Below are 20104 nucleotides of genomic sequence, written 5' to 3' on the forward strand. Positions count from 1 at the left end.
GAAATGTTTTAATCAGAGCGATGTATGTATGTATAATTCATGTATGTTGTATGCATATCATAATCACTATTTCATTTTTAAAATAAGGTGAGTCATATATCCATACACATACCCAGCCCAATTTGTACTTGCACTTGCCTAAAATCTGCGACTCAGATAGGGATAAGCACAAGAGAAAATGGAAGTCTAACTAAGATTAAAAAAAAATGTAATGGGTCATCGGTGCCCGCAAAACTTGACACAGTCCCTTATTTACTGTAAGAAAGCCAAGTAAAACTTGAATATGTTCCTAAATATTTTTTAAGACATAGAATGAAGTCCACCAAGAAATCACCAGCAAAATCCACCCATTATTATCCATCTTAGTGGGCAGCCCACTTGTCACTGGCTGTCAACCCAAAATAATGTCGAGGTCGCTCAGGGTTCAGGTAACGACCAATCAAACCTCAGCTTGGAAACATCACATGATCAAACTCAGAAGGCAGGTGTGCAGGGAGTGTGTTCACATCTTTAATGATTGGGATGCATTTTTTCTGTTCCACCAAAAAAAAAAAAAAAAAAATCCCATCTATTTTTGTGGTCTGCTACCCTATGATGAATAAAACCAAAATTGGAACTTCATGATGATTTTAATCATGTCTGACTATAAAGGGGAAAAAAGATAGTGTCAAATGAAGTCATCCGTTAGCAGAGTGATTCATGGGGATTTCCTGTAGTAAAGTCAGGCAATGATACAGTCATTTGACTAAGGTTTGGTGAAAGAGGAGCAGTTGTGTCAACTGTGAAAATGTGGCTCCCGACTGATCCCCACGGTGACATGTTCCCCGGTGCCCCAAATGGACTTGTCCACCTGTCACCCAGAAGGCCCTGCTGCTGGTCCCATGACTGTATGTTGGGTGAATATGGGGAAGGGCTGTATAGAGAATTCTCCAAAGGCTGTTTGGGGAAAATGGAGGGAAGCTCAGAGTTGGACAATATTTGTTGCTGGGATTCTGAAAGAAAACAAACAATCAAACAAAAAAAAAAGTAAGTTAGTGGCATTGAGCATCACGCACAATGCTACAAATAATCGTCCCAAAACATTTGGATGATCTTGTTGAAATGTTTCTCAACATTTGCATAGAATGGGAAATTCTTACTATTTTGTATATTTTAACACACATCAAACGGCAATTTTGGAATGCCGATACAGCCTCAAGTATAGCCATCATGTACATAATTTGTAATAATCGTCTACCTTGAAGAGAGGAGATGGGAAGGAGCGCTTCTGACAAAAGTATGCCAGCTTTCAACGTCTCAGTGCCCTGAAGACAGAAAGTGTGCAGTTGTTTTGATTGTTATTGTTTGCTGTATTTATTAACATTCGCTGATAAACATAGAACATCTAAAACCACTTGTTTTTCATTTAAAGTAAGAACATTTTGACCACTTACACAATCATTTGTAAGACTAATGTAGAGTAATATGTCTCTATGAAATATTATGGGGGTAGGACTGGTACGTGGGGGGGGGGGGGGGGGGGGGGGCTGCACTACAACTTGGCAGAGCTGCCAGGAAAAGCAAACTCACAAAGACTGTCTGGTCACATGCTGAGGTCTGAAGAAAGTCTAAAAAAAAATGTGTGTTTTTTCACACCTAGACCCTAAAATTGTTAATTTATTGACTGGCATTTTCATGATTTAAATGACCTTTGTGCTCCTCAAGCTTTGAAATCCCAAGACTTCCTGGTGTTGAGCACAGCACATGATTACAATAGATCAGCATCACTCATTCCCCTTCATAAATAAAGAGAATTAATAGAACATTAGCGTTCCTATACTGTATGATATTAAACCTCATTAGTCAACAAAAAAACTGTAGCTAGTGTTTTACCTCTACAATGAAAATAATGCTGTTTTACTGCTGCTCATGTCTTGGGAACAACTATTATTTATACAGTTTATGTTATGTAGTACTTCTTGCTTATTGGTTTACGTGTTATGGATGGTTAATAAGTCTTGTAAAAAAAATAATTCAAGAGAAATAAAGCATGCAATTTCTGTTGAATTGCTGTGCATGTACACTGTATGTAGAAACACACATCACAGGCCAAGACAAAGAAAGACATACACTGAAAAACCAGGAGTCCATACATTTTGAAGATTAGGTCGCAGTTGTGGTCATGGGCATGGAGACAACCTCTTGCCAGTTCTCATTACAATGCCGAATGGTTCTACACCACAGCAAACTTCAATTACAACAATTGAGATACAGTACATGTTAAATTAGTCATTTTGAAAACATTACTTTTAGACAGGCTAACCTTTAAATGTAACTGGATATTAAATGAACTGTATATCATTGTGCAAGTGGTCATTATGTGGCTTGTCAGTGTAGAGCAGGGGTCACCAACTCCGGTCCTCGAGGGCACCTATCCAGCATTTTTTCAGTGTAACCCTCCTCCACTGCACCTGATGCAAATTATCATGATCATTTTGGTGCTCCTGCAGAGCTTCTTGATGAGCACATCCTATGAATCAGGTGCAGTGGAGGAGGGTTACACTGAAAAAATGCTGGATAGGTGCCCTCGAGGACCGGAGTTGGTGACCCCTGGTGTAGAGCTTACTTGAGTGGTACAAATTGTTAAAAAAAAAAAAAAAAAAAAGCTAATGACGCTATGCGAGGAACAAAAGAGTCTGTTGGTTCAGGCCTCCCCCTAGCAGTGATGAAGCATACTACATGTTTTAAACACTACAGTAGTGAACACAAACCAGCAGATACGCTGTAGACAGTTGACAGACATGTTTCGAATCCAAAACTTGGGATACATTTAATCTGTGCACCGTTAAGATGACCAAAAACCTAATTTCGTTCTTTTCTGACCTGTGTCAACGTCTCTGCAGAACACTTTGAAAGGTCTTGATCCACTTTCTCGAATGTCTCTTTAATAGTGTCCAGGACAGGCTTAGCCTAGAAAACACACACAAACAAACAGTTATTGACAATATTTTTAAGCGCCTAAAAAACATGAATACGACAATTGCCTTGTTTTACACCAAAATGATACCAAAGAGTGTCAAATGTCAGGGATTAAAAATAGCTTTTTTTAACCCATAAAATTCACTTATTTTAGTCAGGACTTTGCTGATGTGGAAAACCCACAAATTGGCACATATTGCAACACACAATAGTCATAGTCAGGTTTACGTTAGCCTTTGATGGCATACTTTGGGAGCATACACATTACCTTTGATGTTTTAATTAGTGGTCAAAAAATGAAAAACATATACAGTATATCGATAGTAAATTGATCTAATTAATCTCTTTTAATCTCACATAAAAAGAAAACATCTGAGAAAACCCCTCAAACCTGAGTTATTTTTTAAGAAACATTGTATTTTTGTGGCAAATGTAGGATTAATTAATAATGACAAAGTGGCTTCAGTTATTGATTGTCTTTCACAGACATAACAGATGCACTTGCAAGCACAGTGGGCCATGGTGTTACGAGATTAATCCGTTTCGCGGTTGGGCTCGTAAGGCGAATTCACCGTATGGTGGGCATTCCAAACCTATATTAAATAGTTAATGCGTTTAGAACCCCAGGTAAAAACATCAAAACTGTACATACATATTATAAATTGGTACCAAAAAAGTGCTACGTATATACTGTATAATATACACGTATACAATCAGAAAACATCATAAATAAAACATATAGAAAGGATTTATTTCCTAGGGTGCGATTGGGTGTCTAGGGTGTGATCGACTTTTCTTTTCCAAGTCCAGCAACTCAAGTACAAGAAGCCTGATGCATTAAAGCGGATCTTATTCTACATAAAGCATAAAGTTAGAGACAAATAATGAGATTACCATCAAAAAAATTATAATGCTTTAAATATATCTAATCTGTTATTTTGACGACACTAATATCTACTATTTTAGCTGTGGTCAATGTTTATATGAATGTTATGGAACACTATCCTCCAAAACTCAAACAGCAGTACTGTAAATATTTCCTGCATGGCTTAGTGGGTTACCAGATGGGCCATCTTGATGTAGAAGAGCAAGTAGGTGTCTTTGTGCTGGTAGATGTAGGCCAAAGCTCTCACATCCTGCTTGTCTCTAACGAGGAAACTGATTCTACTTCTCTCATGCTCATGTTGAAGAGTCTGAAAAACAAAAGCAAGGCCATTTCAACTTGGGTTTTACCACACCTTGGCAGTGTTGCTCCAAAAATGGTCAGCCTGGTGCGAGACTGCTCAAATTTCTGTTATTTATTTTATTTTCATTTCATTGGCATAATAGCAATAATGATAATAAATCATTTAATTACTCAAATTTTGTAACATAACTTTTACTACTATATATTTCCTCTCACATTTATTTCAGCTTCTAATATTTTCTTTCCCTGTCTGCTGAATAGTGAACCAAGTTTCAATATCATTTTATCTGTGGTGGATCTATTTCTGGGAATAGTCGTTTTAAGTGAAACTTTTCATCAGCATATTGGAAACAGGAACATACTTTGCCTTCTTATTCATTTCATTAAATACTCAACAGCACTTTCCAAGGAACTCGTGGGAATTGCCTTCCTGTTCTTAGTGTGGTAAACTAAGCAGGTGTACACTGGATAAACGCAATGATTGTGCAACAGTAAGTCAAAAGAAATGTTAGTCAAGTGACTCACCCCAGTTTGCTGGTCCACGATCTGCAAGCCTCTGGGTGAGACTTTCAGCCAAATGCTTTGCTTGTGCATGCCTTGTTTCCTTGCATTTGCCTCAATTTGCTGCAAAGAGTCAGTCATGTTTAAACAGCCATACATTATTGGTGTACAAACATATTTTTTTCAAGGCTTAAAAAAAAAAAAAAAAAAAAAAAAAAGATTATGGGCTACATTGGGTTTCTTTATTTACAATAACACTCTGAAACCAAAATAAGGATGTTTTCTGAGATCAATAATTCTGTATATTGGTTTCATCTATTTCTACATTGTGCTTATTTATTTAAAAACAGCTGTGTGATTAAGAGTATCGTACTGCCCTGTATATCACTACAATAGTACCCTGTACGGTTTCTCTCTTTCCCATACACACAACTTTTATACATTTCTTATTCACAAAAATCTCTTAATGATAGAAAAAAAAACTCAAAGAGACCCCCCCCCCCCAAATTTTTTTTATATATATATATATATATATATATATATATATATATATATATATATATATATATATATACACAGTCAGCCCCCGGCTTACGAGCATCCTGATTTGCGAACAATTCGCCATACGAGCGTGGATCAGGGAGAATTTTGTCCTCCGCTTACGAGCAAACCTCTCGTCTTACGAGCATTCCGACAAACCAGCCATTGAGTATGTAGAAATGTTCTCGCCTAAATGCGTCAACATATTCAGCAGTTGCGTCATCTACAATCATTAACAGATACTTATGGTGGTAACGTGAACGCTATTGGTCTTACAACCTCACACTGACTGTCTCACTCACGGTGTCTAAATATATATATTACCATTTAAGTGTAGTGTTTGTACAGCTAAAGGGAAAAACAGCTGACATGAAATTAAATGTGCCGATTGCAAGACAAAGAATTGTCATTGGTTTAAATGTGTGTTTTTTTTTAATTAATTGTCAATACATTCCAACCGTTTAAAAAAAAAGTGTGAATAATTATCAGTCAGTCAAGGAGACGCCAATATGCTATTGGTCGATTAAGGTCACCCGGTCTCACTCACGGAGATGCTATTGGCCGGCGTCACACGTCAATCACAGAAATGCCGATATGCTATTGGCCGAACGCCTTTATCTAGCTTGATGGGACAGGATGGAAGGAAGTAGACAAAATGAGTGAAAAACGGAATGTTTTGAAGACTTTGCAAACTTTATCTGTTAGACATAGCTTCTAAAATTACTAGCAGCGGTAAAGGAAGAAATAAGAGGATGATGTTTTAGTATCTCCGTGATTTGCACCATGACTGAAAGAGTTACTGTAACACTGTAAGACCAATAGCCTATTTGCTTTGCCGTATTAACTCAAGAGGTTAATCTCTGCGCCCTTTTACGGGTGGTATCACAGTGCCACATAATGGTTGCTTGACAAATTTGCATGTCATGTTAGTCGGCGATCTCCCGACATGCTTTGGGACAGCGCCATTGTTGCAATTCTGTGAGTTGTAACTAACGGTGAACTGACGCTCGAACAAGCTTTAAGTGTGGTGCCTAGTAAATACAACACATTCAACCTCCCCTCCGCCTCCACCCAGCTCAATTCACGTCGGGAAAAACAGCTGACATGAAATTAAGTGTGCCGATTGCAGGACAAAAAAATCGTCACAGGTTTAAATGTGTTTTAATCAATAAGATGTCAATACATTCCAACTGTTTAAAAAAAAGTGCGAATAATTATCAGTCAGTCAAGGAGACGCCAATATGCTATTAGTCGATTAAGGTCACCCGGTCTCACTCACGGAGATGCTATTGGCCGGCGTCACACGTCAATCACAGAAGTGCCGATATGCTATTGGCCGAACGCCTTTATCTAGCTTGATGGCACAGCTGGTTGGGATGGAAGGAAGTAGAGAAAACCCTGACTGAAAAAGTTACTTTGACACTGTAAGACCAATAGCATTTCTGATTTACCGTATTGACTTCGAGCATTCATCTCTGCTCACCTCTGCTTATCTCAGCACAAGTCACGTCTTTCCAAAGGTAAAAGTCAGTTTTCCCTTGTATTTATTATTTAATGCAACTGTACAGTAGATTATGTCACTTAATATTAATATATGTATACAGCGTGATGATTTTACCTAAGGCTTCTGCGCGCGTTGCACGCATTCACGAATTAACATGGGTTTGGATTGCCCGCTATACGAGCAATTCGAGATACGAGCGTAGCCGCTGAACGGATTAAGTTCGTAACCCGGGGGCCCACTGTATATATATATATATATATATATATATATATATATATGTATATATATATATATATAAATGATATCTCATTGGGTATCATTTATAACCAAACCACCCAATCAAATGAGTTAAAGCCAGTAAAAAAATCCATAAATCCATTTTTCATCCAAATCTGCTGAGTAAAAAAATTAAAACCCAACCCTGAGTAAAACTAGTTTGCTTAAAAGCTACAGTAACCAAATGAGCGGTTGAGGCAATCGACTCAGTATTTTCGGATACCTTGAGTTTGTTCATCGCATCCCTGCAAATCATGCCGTCACCGGCATTGGGCACTGTTTGCATTCCAATCAGCTTGGCATTGAAGCGCACATCATCTTCATGGGAACCTGGGGGGCATTAAGCAAATTAGGATCACTTTGTCTTACCAATTGTGCTGCACTCTGCCCATTTCGTGGACTGCTTATCCTGATCAGGGTCACAGGAAGCAAGAGCCTATCCCAGCTAATTGGATGAAGGACAGACTGCACCTGAAAGTGGTCGCTCATCAATTAAAGGCAACATAGAGTCAGTCAGTCTCTCACATTCATATTGTCAATGAGACTGAATCCACGTCGTCAGCTTAGTAGTCAGGTAGTCAAGTGCTGTCTGCTGACTCTTTAAAAGCATTTATAAAAATATCACAACAACTATGGCGAGTCAAGTTCTTTGCTGTAAAATGCGGCACAAAAGTGCGATGCGTATAGTGCAGCAGCAAGATTTCATACTTGCAACAATGTATATATTTTAGCGTGAAAAGCATATTTCTGACATTTGTTTTAAATTGTACAACGCTCAATTTTTTTGTTTTGATGATTGTAAATTGGTTTGATGATGTCAGTGTAGCTCAGTGCTTTTTTTTTTAATGGTGGCTGAGCAAGAACACATAAATTTGTGATGATCCAAAACATGGCTATTAAAATGCTCTTTTTATCTTTTCGCTGTTTAAGAAATGATACCTTGATTGTTGTCACTCTCCCAGAATGTAAATGGTGTGTTACTTGCATCTAAGATAGGGTGACCAAACTTCTCGTTTAACTGATTTTGAGCCATGTGACCCAAGTTCCAAGGAATTTTGTCAACCTCATTTTTTTGGTCTCAATTTCACGTAGTTTGTGTTTTGACGTCCCTTTTTTTTTTTTAGTTCAACCAACTAACTGAATTGTTTGATCAAGATGTATGTCAATCACACATTTTTCAGTGATTCATGCAAAAAACAAACAAAACAAAAACTTTCAACGATTCAATTTCAAAATCATATCATACTGAAACTACAATTACTTCCTGCTTCTGTGTCGAAGAATCAAGGGAAATGGCATCAGACGATAGCAAGGCAAGCATTCTGGCAGCGAGCTTCCAATGTGGGACAGTGAGGCAAGTTTCAGTTTTACAAACAAGGTTTGACAAACACAGAGTGCTTGATTCAATGATTGATAACTGATCTAATAACTGCAATCGCTCACACGATTGACTGGGGGTGCGTTCAATGACCACTCACACAGTAGGACATCTCACACTTTGTGATTAAAAAAAAAAATCTGTACCCAAAACCGAAATGCCTTGTCTGTGAGCACGTTGCAGACAGCATGTGGAAAGATTTGATCATTTATTTGACAAATCAAAATCAGAACAGCTGCATGTCCAATCAAGTTGCAGGGGCAGGGCATACAAATTTTTTCTACTTTGGCACAACACTGGAACTAAGAAAAGAAGGTTGGATCTTGGTGAGTCATTCACTTGTTTAGCATTGTTGAACTTTCATCCAAGACAGCATTGAGCACTAGCCAAAGCAATAATACAAACATCAATAACCAAAATAGTTCCTGGCAAGAATGTATTGCATATTTCATTTAGGGTGAACTTGCCATGCCCCAATTTTGAATTTTTGAAAAGCTGGTGACAGTAATCTAAACTAACATTCCAGGACACTCTCCATGACTCACAAAATAGCCCAGCAAGTGACTTAACATCTGAAGAAAATAAAAACTGGTTTTCCACAGCTTTTGTCAGAAAAATGCAACCTTCAAAGAAAAACAAAATATTGTGGTTCACCAGGAAGCAGTCTGTATGGATAGACAAACGAAAACGTTGTTTTTTTTTTTCAACTTTATGCAGTCAAAGTTGGCAGTCAGTCTGTGTGGAGGTTGAGCTCTTTCTTCTCATCAATTTTGGCTTGATGAGGTTTTGTTTGACTTTTTTACTTTACTCCTGGTGCTTTCTCTTTTAGCTCTTCATTAAATGACTTAGCAAAGCTTAGCCATCGTATCATATTCCAGAAAACATTTATAATGCCGCCTTTCAGAAAGCGTGACCTCTGCAGGAGCTCTTAAACACAAAAACAAAGTGCAATTTTCAAATCATCAGCTCATAAATACAAGGGGTGAGCTCGTGTGAAGACGAACGCGTATGATCATTAAAATCTCCAAAACATCATGCGAGAACAGCAACAAAAGATGCGTTGAATTGTGACAGTGTTTGCCTTATGTGACTGAACTTCAGACAAGGAGTTCCAGCGGGTCACAGTACAAGCTTTCTAATTCCAGTAAAGCTAACGGTAGAACGTCAGCGGTCCAACAGCTGGAACAGCTGGACACCCCGAACACAAATACTGTCACAGATCTGACAAACACCCGTGAAAAACGTTCCGCGGCCACAACGCACACACATAGTTTAATGACTTCCAACACATGCAAAAGCTTTATCCAAAATTCCCTTTTTTTCAAAGATAATAATGATCCTTTTGTATTTGAACTGTCAGAGAGGTATGAATTTAAAATGTAGTTACTCGTGTTATCGTAAAATTTAACTGAATCATTCTCAGAATTGCTTCTGATTGTTTGCCTGCGTAGTAGCTGAAACATGTATTCAAAATATTAGCTGTGATGTAGGATGTACTGCACATACTGTACAATCAAAAGCTGGTAATAACTTCCAGAAAGACGGAACATTATGACGACGTTAACGGCAACTTATTGTCAACTCTGCTTGTTGTTGGTTACAGTGTGACGTGATTGTCAAAGGCAGCCATGGTGTATTGTACCTTTTGTGTTGGAGGACAGCCAGGTGTCGTCAACGGTTTGTCCCAACGCAGGACATCCCTCGGCAGAATGTGTCTCCATGATCACAAGCTCGTCTGGGAAATCCTTAGCTAGTAGACATTGGAGAAAATTGATGCCAAATAGAATTGAAATGTGGACATTCATTAATATTGATACACATAAAAAAACAAAAAACGTTTGAATTCGCAATTAAGAACCCTGAAGAAAAGTACAAGTTTTATTTGTTTTACCTGCTTTAAGTTTGTCCCTGCCACTTGCCACACCTTAAGGCTGAAATGGCTCAGGGTCAAAGGTTGTCATAGAGTCATTGGTGATACATTAACATCCGCTGGGAAATTCACATTCATGAGAGCTTTTGGAGAGGATTGGCAGATCATGGTCTGGTCATGTGTGTCTCTCAGGGACTTGCTGGGAAAGGCTCCAGAGCATACAGCATGCTTAACGAAAAAAAAACACTTTTACATGGGAGGAAATAATCGTTCAATTAATACAGGCTTTTAGATTTAATCCATATTTGGTCAAAAAAATTCAAAACGTATCATGGTCACAGAAAATTCCAAAGAAAAAACATTGTTGAATTCCTTCAAGGACAAAAGAACAAAACAAAAAACTAAACACACACACAGTCTAAACACAATATTCTGATTAATATTGAATTTTTGGAGCATAATGAAACAGCGAAATGAAGGCTCATGCTACATGACCAAACTCCAAAAACATGTGTGCCATGCATGATATTGATTGAACTCTGAGTAACTGTGATGTCATTTTCAGTCGACGGCAAGTGGCAAAATGACCACCTTTGAGGGATTAAAATGGATGGATTTTGCTTCTTAATTCATATTACACAAATGCTAATCAGAAGGTTGTATTTAGAGTAGTTGGGAGCACTTAGATTATGATATCGTAAAGAAAAGTTTGATGTTGACTTTAAATAACGAAAACCTGAACATTTATTATAGCGTTGTACAGAAATGAGTTCATTGATTGGTCTGAGAAATTAAAAAAAAAAAAAAAAACAAGATCAAAAAATCGTTGTTGCAGAGAGTGGGAAAAGTTGTGACACTGGCTCGGAATACTTTTAAGTTGGAAGGTGGAGTGTCATAATAGGTTTCTTTTTATGTGTAATAACACAGCATGAGAAGTGCTGATCACGGACCACTTGTGTGAGTACATCTATTCCTCTGTCACAAGTCCTCCACTTTGCTCAAAAGATATACAGTATATGCTCATGCTGTAAACTCAATTGAATGAACCTTTAAAAGGCAGACAACCGGAATCGTGTTTGTGTTAGCCAAGAGCTTTTCCGGCACTTCTTCTTATGAAACAGATCTTTTGCCTTGAATTCCCAGACAGCGGAAGATGCTTGTATCAGATGATCCTGGGATCTTCTCTAAATACGAAGGATTATCCTTTAATTGAAATACCAAGCAGTAAATATTTACGCCATTTTGACAGGAAAGCAGAAGAAAATGACGCACAACAAACAGGAAAATGTTTTGACTGTTTGCTGACTGACCAAGAATGATGCAAATGCCCCACAAAAAACAACATATTAAAAATGACTGGGCAAAAAAATTGTCAAATTTCGCCCTGTGGTGGTGGGGGAAAGTTGAGTAAAAACCTAATGACTACTAGCAAAAAAAGAAAAAAAAAAGTCAAATTTCGCCTTCTTGTGGGCAAAAATACACTGTCGGACTGACGATTCCGATTCTGCCTGGCTCGAAAAAATAACGGGCCGACGTTGACAGAAAGGGGGCGGGGCTCTGACAACTGTTGGACCAGCAAAAAAAACTATAATTGCCCACCCCTGCAAAACAGGAATTATACTTTATAACCATTTAAAAAAGGGGTACCAAAATCCAGTCCTCGAAAGCTCCTATCAAGCCTGTTTGTGAGGTCACCCCTCAACAGCACACCTGATTCAAATGATCATTTCATCAAAAATCTCTGCAGAAGCCCGATACCGATCCTAATAATCGCAAATAGGTGTATTGGAAGAGGGTTACATAAAAACAGGGTGACCAACTCAGAGTCTCTGAGTCACCTGTTTACAAGTTTTGGTCATGTGATGTTCCCAAGCTGAGCTGTCACTGGTTGTTCCATGACCCTGAGTACATGTGATCTTTTCAGTCGACAGCAGTAGCAAAGTGTTTTTAAAGGTCATATTTGTACACAGAATATGTTTAGTTATCAAATTACTGATAGACAAAATATTCAAGATTCGAAGTTTTATTGTCATATGCATAGTAATACTGTACCAATGAAATTCGTATTCTGTTCACTTCCACAAAGACTACATTCCATAATCGAGCAAATAATAAGGTAGGCAATAAAACAAAAAAAACAAAAAAAACAGTAATAGACCAATGAGGGCAATAATAATGAACCACTAATAAATGAATAGACTTACATTTCGAGCATATTGCAGAGTAGAGTGAGTGAAAAGACTGTATACATATGAGGATGATAGTGCAAAATATTACGTAGCACAAAATATGTATTGAGCAGCTTTACTTGTTTTGAGTTATTTTTCATGATGTTGGGAATTTTAATCATGGATAGTCGCTAACATTCTGTGGGCTGGTTTTGAGAATCCTTTGTTAGGGGCTTGGTAAAAATACACTTGACCTGACCATGTCTTGTTGGAGAAACTCAATGTTGAGATTCTGATTATGTAAATTAGCTCCACATTACATAACAATTGGGTGGTAATGCAGAACGGTTCACACACGGTATCATTTTTAGAAATAAGCAAAAAACAAAAATATTTACTTGACTTTATAATTCTATAATATTGGGATTAGCATGAACTCCAGAGACCCAACTATTGTATCCAAGAAATTAAAAAGTAATGATTGTCCCCTGTAAATAATAACAGGGTTAGGGTTAATAATAGGCTGACCTGAAAATGACCACACAAAGAAGAATGCTAATGCCCAACATCTGCAACTAAGATTCCTCTGATTTGACATTTTGTTGTCTTCTCCCACGACGGCCATAGTTGAGCTCATAAAAACTGTTGCTTTCCTTTTCAGTCACGCTAGGCATCCACTAACCGCAGTTTACTTGTGTACGTGTTTTTATCTGACAACCACGGGTTGCAATGTTTGATATTTATATATAAACACTCTTGGGCTCCAACAGTTACAGTTTTGCTTCAGTTTACAAAACTCCAGCTCAATTTTGGATTGCCTTGTGATTCTCTCATCATCTTGACTCATTTCCCAGATTGAACAGGGTTGTTTTCCTTCATAACAAACCTCAAGTGCTTCCAAAAATGTCAATCTGCGTGACAGTACAAAAACATCAAAAGCTACTTATTTGCATTCCTTTTTTATGTTTGGTAGGAAGGCAACTCATGTTTTACGTCTACCATCTGTGACGCGGCTGTTTTGCAGTTCTGCTGCCATTGTTAGACATGTAAAAAGACTAAATTACGCAACTAAGTTACTGCATATTTGCCACATGGTGAATTGAGAAACATAAGTTCACTTGTACAGGCTTTGCAAACGATTCCATTAATTTTAACTTGCATGCCTTATTAAAAAGCAAAATGACTAAACTGTTAATAAAATTCAGTCTTAATCCTGTGAAGCACGTGCTAATTTCAAACCCATGTGCTAAAATGTGAGCTCCTGCGCATGAGTTAAACTGTACAAGTGTGTTTTCACTTAGTGTGAGACATACTGATTGAGCAATTACAGCACAACACGCCTATAATGATTGTTACAAATACAAAGAAAAATCAGTCTTGAAAGTGCCTCATATATTTCTCAGAATGAGGCCTTTACTCATGTTCAAATGTTGAATTTTAAATGTGTATATATATATATATATATATATATATATATATATATATATATATATATATATATATAATATTAGCTATCAATGGGCCACCCGGCAGCCATTTTCTCTGCCATTGTTACAACTAGTGTTATTCTTTGGACTGAATGACAAAAGCCTCTTAATAAACAAACGTCACTGGTTGCAATTGATCAATCAGAGTATATTAGCTTTGTAAAAATGTTAAGTTTACGTTTCGCAGCAATTTTTGTGACTGGACAAGCCATTCATTTCTTTCTTGATGGTTCTGACTACATGATGCCATATATCCCCAAATTAATCATGATAAATCACGCAAGTCTTGGAAGTGATGTAAAATCATCAAATAAAAAATATTTTGTTTCAAAAATTTGTAATGCCTTCCTTTGATCCTTTAACAAAGACGTCGAACTCCACATCAAAGGGCCGGAGTTTGACACCCAGAGTACATCTGCCACAGGGCTTCGAGAAAACTGGCTTAACTGAGTTGAATTTTAAAATGAATCTCCAAAAGTAATGCTTTAACTTTGACAGGCCTGTACTACAATAAAACTGGGGTTACAATTTTAAATTGCCAGATAAATCCTGTGATGTCCTGCATGTTTTATTTGTATGACAGATATCACGCACACACTAAAATCACACTTGAGAAATATTTAAAAACGTACACCCAACAACTTTAGTTCTGCACATTCTGCTGGTGAGATCACTGACATAAAAACAATGTAAGAGCGTTAGCTATTAAGGACTACCTTTACAACATTGAGGAGATCTATAAAGCACAGTGGGACACTCTGCTCATACCATGATTCAGTGTTTTTTTTTCTGGGACATTCCAAGCAGGAGCGGAGTTTCCAGGCTTTGGCATCACTCAAGGACCGCGTTGTCCTTGTGGAGGGTGCCAGCTCACTTGTGTCTGGAGCAGAGAGAAGGTGAAGTTTACATCTCGGCTAAGTGTTCCATGTGTTCTTTTAAGGCCGGCTGCCGACAGAGACCCTCAGTGATGCTCCTCACTGTAAACATATGTCATACTGCACATAATGGTCGCAGTTGCAGTCCAGGCTTATTTTGCTGACGTGGCGCCTGCTCCTCATGCAACCATTTACAGTCATCTCAACTGTATTAACGTGCTATTTTTAACCAAATTATGTTATGCTTGCATGTGCAAAAGACGTTTTGATGGATGATAAGGTGATAGGTGTGAATGACATGTTTGCTTCTGTAGCCATCTCCACGTCATCAAGCGTAAGTAACATTTCATAATGCTTTACTTACAAACCTTATGCCAGCAAAAATTACAATTTTTTGCAAAATTTTTCATGGTTCTTGTGACGTGCTGTAAGTTTGTTCTCTTTGACAAAAGAGCCATTGCACTATCAAATATATTTAAGTTAAAATGAAACCAATTGCAAAACATTGAAGAGCAAACTAAATTAAAATATTAAACACAAATACAAATAATAGTTTTTAAAGAATAATTGTTCTTGATTTTATATGTTGACACAAGTCAGCGTGGCTTGCAACATAAGTGTAAACAAATAGACGCAAGTCACTACCACGTAGGCTACAACTTTGTACTTTACTGCTAAAGACCTGCTGTTAAGTACTGTATATTACTTCAGTAATATACAATTAAAACAGCATTTACCATACACTTGTTTTCCTTTGGTAAAATAGGTTACAAAAAATAAATATTGTTCCAAATATACTGTACAATTTTGAACTGTTTATAGATGACCTATGGGCCCTGCTATTATTTTTGCTTCAAGTAATCAAAGGAGTACTTTAGAAAAAAATCATTTTGGCCTCCAAAAGATTTGCAGACTTTAGTACACAACTAATTCATTCATTTATGTCTGCATCTGGTGAAAGATCTCAAGCCAGTCCTCCTGACAGGCTGCCAAAACCACACGACGGGATGACGTCATCGCCGGCGACTGCCAAAAAGAGTCGAAAAGGGGAAAGCACGGCGATTTTCTCGTCCAATCAGAATGCTAAATGGGAGGTCGCCTCGCAAGGCCCGTGCGGTCCAGGTCGCGTATCGTCGCAGTAACATGTGCATTACTGGAAGCGTTATAAGTGCGCACTGTCAGCTATCAGCGGCTCATTATTGCCTCGTCCTCGTGATCCCCTCCCGAATCCCCACTGGGTCTATAAAGACATGCTGCTCTCAAGTTCCAACTTTACGCACGCTTCTGTCTCCAGAAACGAGACTTGGCTGATTGACGCCGGAAAAGATGGAATGGTTTTACCGATATTGATGTTCGCCGGGGGAGCCATCGGGAATATAATCGCCATCGTCGTTCTCTCGATGTCAAGACAGGAGCGGAAAAGTTCGGCTTTCTACACCCTGGTGTGCGGTCTGGCTGTGACGGACCTGCTGGGCACGTGTCTGGCCAGCCCGGTGACCATCGCCAACTATTTGGACCGTCAGGTGCTCCGAGGGGGCGCCCTGTGCGACTTCCACTCCTTTCTCCTGCTCTTTTTCGGTTTGACTGGCCTGAGCATCATTTGCGCCATGGCTGCGGAACGCTACCTGGCAATTTGCTGCCCTTACTCGTACCGGCGCTGGGGGGTGGACCGCCGCTTCGCTCAAACCTCCCTCACCTTCATGTACGCCGCCAACATCCTTTTCTGCTGCCTTCCGATGGCCGGCGCTGTGAGGAGCACGCTGCAACACTCCCAGACGTGGTGCTTCATCGACCTGAGGACCCCCGAGCCGGTGGCCGCCGTCTACTCGGTCTTGTACGGAGCGGTGAGCGTGGCGCTCATCTTGGGGACCGCCGCGCTCAACGCTGCCGTGTGCGGCGCTCTGCTGCTAATGCGTCGGAGGAGTGTGCGGAGGACGGAGAGCGGGAGCGGGAGCGGCAGGAGCAGCGTGCGCGACAGGTGGAGGGCGCTCTCCTCCGCCGCGGAGATCCAAAGCATGACCATGTTGCTGATGACATCGCTCGTTGTTGTGGCCTGTTCGGCTCCGCTGGTGGTAAGTCCCGAGGAATGGATATTCAACATTTAATCACGTGCTATAACAAAAATATCAAACGAAGTCACATAAGTGAATGGCAAAGGGTTAGGGTTAAGGTTATGTTAAGGTTATGTCTATTTTCCTGTACAAGTAATAGCTTTAAAAACACTTTTTTTCTCACTCGCTGTGGAGAAGGAATGGAAAAAGCAGGTCGAGAAAGTAACAAACCTGCCACAGTTTGGTGTTGGCCACATGTGCTTTCACAGGTAAGTTAACGAGCTCATTTGACTGCAAGTTGGTTAGAAGCACCTGTGGCTAAAGTCAAACTGTGGCAGGGTTTTTACTTTCTGGACCTGGATTTGCCAACTCTGCAATGGACTGAAAATGACATTACGTTTGCGCAAGGCTCCCGGGCCGACCGGTCATGGCTTTCTTTATGGTCGTATGACATTCACAAGCTGAGCCGTGATTGGTCGTTACCTGAGCTGCATGCGACTGTCATTTTCAAACAGCAATGGTTATGTTCAATGGGCTCTAATCATGACTTTAAAGCAGTGCTTCTCAATTATTTTTTACATGGAAAAGGAAAACATCTTGTCCCTCCCACTTGCTGCGGTGAATTTAAATAAGATCATTATAAAATTGTTTAGGTATACTTAAAATTATATCATTTTTAACATTACCAAAATCCATATCCATTATCAGCAAAATTTCAACCAACACAGGATTGATAACATTTCAACAAATTCTAATTGTACTTTTTACAAGATTTATACAGGTTAGTCTGAAACAGAGAAAAATAACTTAAAGTGCATCAAAATGGCTGAAATGAAAAAAAATATATATATGTCAATCCATATTTTAACTTGAATTATTTTTGACCAACACAACTCTGTGGTGATGAAAAAATGAAATAAATAAATAGATAAATAATAAGGGTGGGACAGTGATAGAATGGTTATCGTCCAGCTCACAGTTTAGAGGTCCCACTTTCAATAATGCCTCTGGCCCGCCTTTGTGAAGTTTGCATTTTCTCCTTGTGTCTGCATAAGCTTCCTCTTGGCTTTTCGGCTTTCTCCCACATTCTAAAAAACTTGCATGGATCATGCACTGGACACTCTAAATTGTCATTAGGTGTTATTGTGACTGTGAATGGTTGATTGTCTTTTTGTGCCCTGCTCCCTTCTGATTGTGGGCGTAGTGAGGAGCATGTTGCAACACTCTCGGACGTAGTGCTTCTTCGATCTGAGGACCCCGTGCCAATGGCCACTGATAATTAGATAGGGCTAACTCCATTTGATTGTAATTTTGTAGGAGAGTGATTTAAAGTTGTATTGACTGCCAACCAATGACTGTCACTAAAGGTTTAGTTCTAGCATGGTCTAAGTACAATTAACAAATATACGAACATTTTGTGAAAGATAATTACTGTGAGAGCCCTGTTTCCATGTCAAATCTAGTGCATCTAGTGTGGTGTAATTGCAGATGGATGGAGCTTTCTTTCTTTTGACATGCTTGAGTAAAAATGTGCGGTTATGAATGGGCGTTTGCACCATTGTGGGAGTGAACACAACCAACTTACTTCCCGGCAATGGAAGCATCTCTTCCTTCCCTTTAAATCCAATTTGCTGGTGTGAAAGATAATAATCATCATCATCATCATAATGATCGTAAGTCGTTCAAAGAATTTAATTCTTTAGAGGATTTGATTGATGCATGCTGTTGTCCTAATCATGAATGAAATACAATGACATTCACCACAAACATGATCGGAGCTCAGAATTTGTTAACCTGCGCGTGAAATCCATCAAATTGACATTACACCTCCTGCGGCACAAATTAGACCTGCTGTTAGCTTTCTGCCACCAAATTGTCAGGTGTGCTTGTGATATCTATAAGAAAATGTTTTAATTCCAGGACCCAGAATGGTCTCCCAAATCCCCAAACACTCTAAAGCTCCAAACTCATTTTTACTATTGTAATTATAGTTTGTGTCAGAGGAATGGTATGGCTGTCAAGTCAAATAAATTTCAAATTTGTTCTTAATACACATACCTAGTTTTGAATATTTATTAAAACATCATCATGAGATTCCAGCTACTAAATAATGTTTTTTTCTTTCAGGTGCGCGTGTTCGCCAACCGTCTCATGCTGAAAGATGACTCCGAAGCCGACCTGGCAGCCATCCGGATCGCATCTGTTAACCCCATCCTAGACCCCTGGATCTACATCCTCCTCAGGAGGTCTCTGTTTCGCCGAATATTAAGTCTGTCCAGACGATGTCGAACTCGCAGCAGTAGCCAGCTGCCTACACAAGGACGTCTGTTTTATTGTGAACGCACCAAAGACAGCCATGGGTTCAGTCAGACTATGCACACGTGTATCAGAACTTCGCTTCCTGATGCCTCTGCTGCCTCACTACCACACGTGCACACTGTAGTTCTGAAAAAATGAGACTGAAGGCTACATTTTAACTTGAAGAAAGCACACGGACACTTTTGCTACTTGACACTTTTGGAAAGAGCCATTAGGCTCCAAAGAAATGATTCCAACCATTTTTTTTTTTTTTTACCACTCGGGATCAGAAGGGAGAGCTGATCTGCCAGCTGACTTAGTGCAGGGGCGAGATACACTCTGGACTGATTGCCTGGAGTACACGTAAAACGCACACTGGCAAAAGGACGATATGCCAATTCCACAAAAACAAAACATGCCTATATGTAGTGGATGCTCAAGTACACTATGAAAACAGAAATGCTTCCAGAGAAGTATAAAATAACATAAGCTTGCGTATATACTGTATGTCTGGCATTCACTGTCACCCAGCATTGTTTTGTGTATTTTGTTCAGATTGCATTACACATTATCAAGCCCCATGCGACGGATAACTCTGTCAATTGTTTTTTGCAACTCTGTCAAGGGTTTCTAATGTACAATTAAAAACTGTAAAGATATTTTGCTACTTGGCCTTGAATGAAAATGACCACATACAAACTGGTCAGCCGCGATTGGTTGACGCTTGAGCCGGCAACACATGTGCAAGTAGCAAAATGTGTTGTAAAAAATATATATGTTACATAGTCAAGTGATTACATTATTTCAACCAATGCATTGCAAAATTTTCATAATCGTGATTAATCATATTTTTAAAAAACTATTTTCGTCAAAGCTTGAAATATTTGAGTAAAATCTTGGAATGGACATAAAATCAATATTTTCTTTCACACTGTTGGTTTAGTTCATTTATTTTTAATGCTTTATAAAATTCAAATCAACCTTCATAATTAACACTTTGACAACTTTAATT

At 38.9% G+C, this 20104-nt stretch overlaps 2 protein-coding genes across 4 annotated transcripts; one reads left to right on the forward strand and one right to left on the reverse strand.

The window, feature by feature from the left end:
• Positions 1 to 488: 488 nt before the first annotated feature.
• On the reverse strand, positions 489 to 16662 carry LOC148417122 (disabled homolog 1-like). Of its 3 annotated transcripts, XM_088425942.1 has the most exons (10): positions 16440 to 16459; positions 14637 to 14748; positions 10235 to 10441; positions 9986 to 10093; positions 7189 to 7295; positions 4670 to 4768; positions 4020 to 4151; positions 2863 to 2949; positions 1238 to 1304; positions 489 to 992 (listed from the first exon to the last, which is right to left on the reverse strand). In XM_088425942.1, exons 4-10 carry the CDS (start codon positions 10062 to 10064, stop codon positions 685 to 687), a joined length of 879 nt encoding a protein of 292 aa, XP_088282068.1. In that variant the 5' UTR covers positions 10065 to 10093; positions 10235 to 10441; positions 14637 to 14748; positions 16440 to 16459; the 3' UTR covers positions 489 to 684. The 3 variants fall into 3 exon arrangements, with proteins under 3 accessions (XP_088282068.1, XP_088282066.1, XP_088282067.1); XM_088425940.1 differs by lacking the exon at positions 10235 to 10441 and having other exon boundaries at positions 16440 to 16662; XM_088425941.1 differs by having other exon boundaries at positions 9986 to 10441.
• Positions 15841 to 20040, forward strand: LOC148417123 (prostaglandin E2 receptor EP4 subtype-like). Its single transcript, XM_088425938.1, has 2 exons — positions 15841 to 16815; positions 18922 to 20040. Exons 1-2 carry the CDS (start codon positions 15994 to 15996, stop codon positions 19249 to 19251), a joined length of 1152 nt encoding a protein of 383 aa, XP_088282064.1. The 5' UTR covers positions 15841 to 15993; the 3' UTR covers positions 19252 to 20040.
• The last annotated feature ends 64 nt before the right edge of the window (positions 20041 to 20104 follow it).

Source organism: Hippichthys cyanospilos, chromosome 10, assembly GCF_059441005.1.
Source record: "Hippichthys cyanospilos isolate Australia breed blue-spotted pipefish chromosome 10, RoL_Hcya_1.0, whole genome shotgun sequence".
Taxonomy (NCBI): domain Eukaryota; kingdom Metazoa; phylum Chordata; class Actinopteri; order Syngnathiformes; family Syngnathidae; genus Hippichthys; species Hippichthys cyanospilos.

Excerpts from the sequence above, each read along its gene's own strand:
- LOC148417122 (XM_088425940.1), bottom strand. The coding sequence starts at position 14,700 with ATGCCAAAGCCTGGAAACTCCGCTCCTGCTTGGAATGTCCCAGAAAAA. Across the intron at positions 1,305-2,862 it reads CTGCAGAGACGTTGACACAG|GGCACTGAGACGTTGAAAGC; the intron begins GTCAGAAAAGAA and ends TTCTGTCTTCAG. Across the intron at positions 993-1,237 it reads TCCCATCTCCTCTCTTCAAG|AATCCCAGCAACAAATATTG; the intron begins GTAGACGATTAT and ends GTTTTCTTTCAG.
- LOC148417123 (XM_088425938.1), top strand. The coding sequence starts at position 15,994 with ATGCTGCTCTCAAGTTCCAACTTTACGCACGCTTCTGTCTCCAGAAAC. Across the intron at positions 16,816-18,921 it reads CCTGTTCGGCTCCGCTGGTG|GTGCGCGTGTTCGCCAACCG; the intron begins GTAAGTCCCGAG and ends TTTTTCTTTCAG.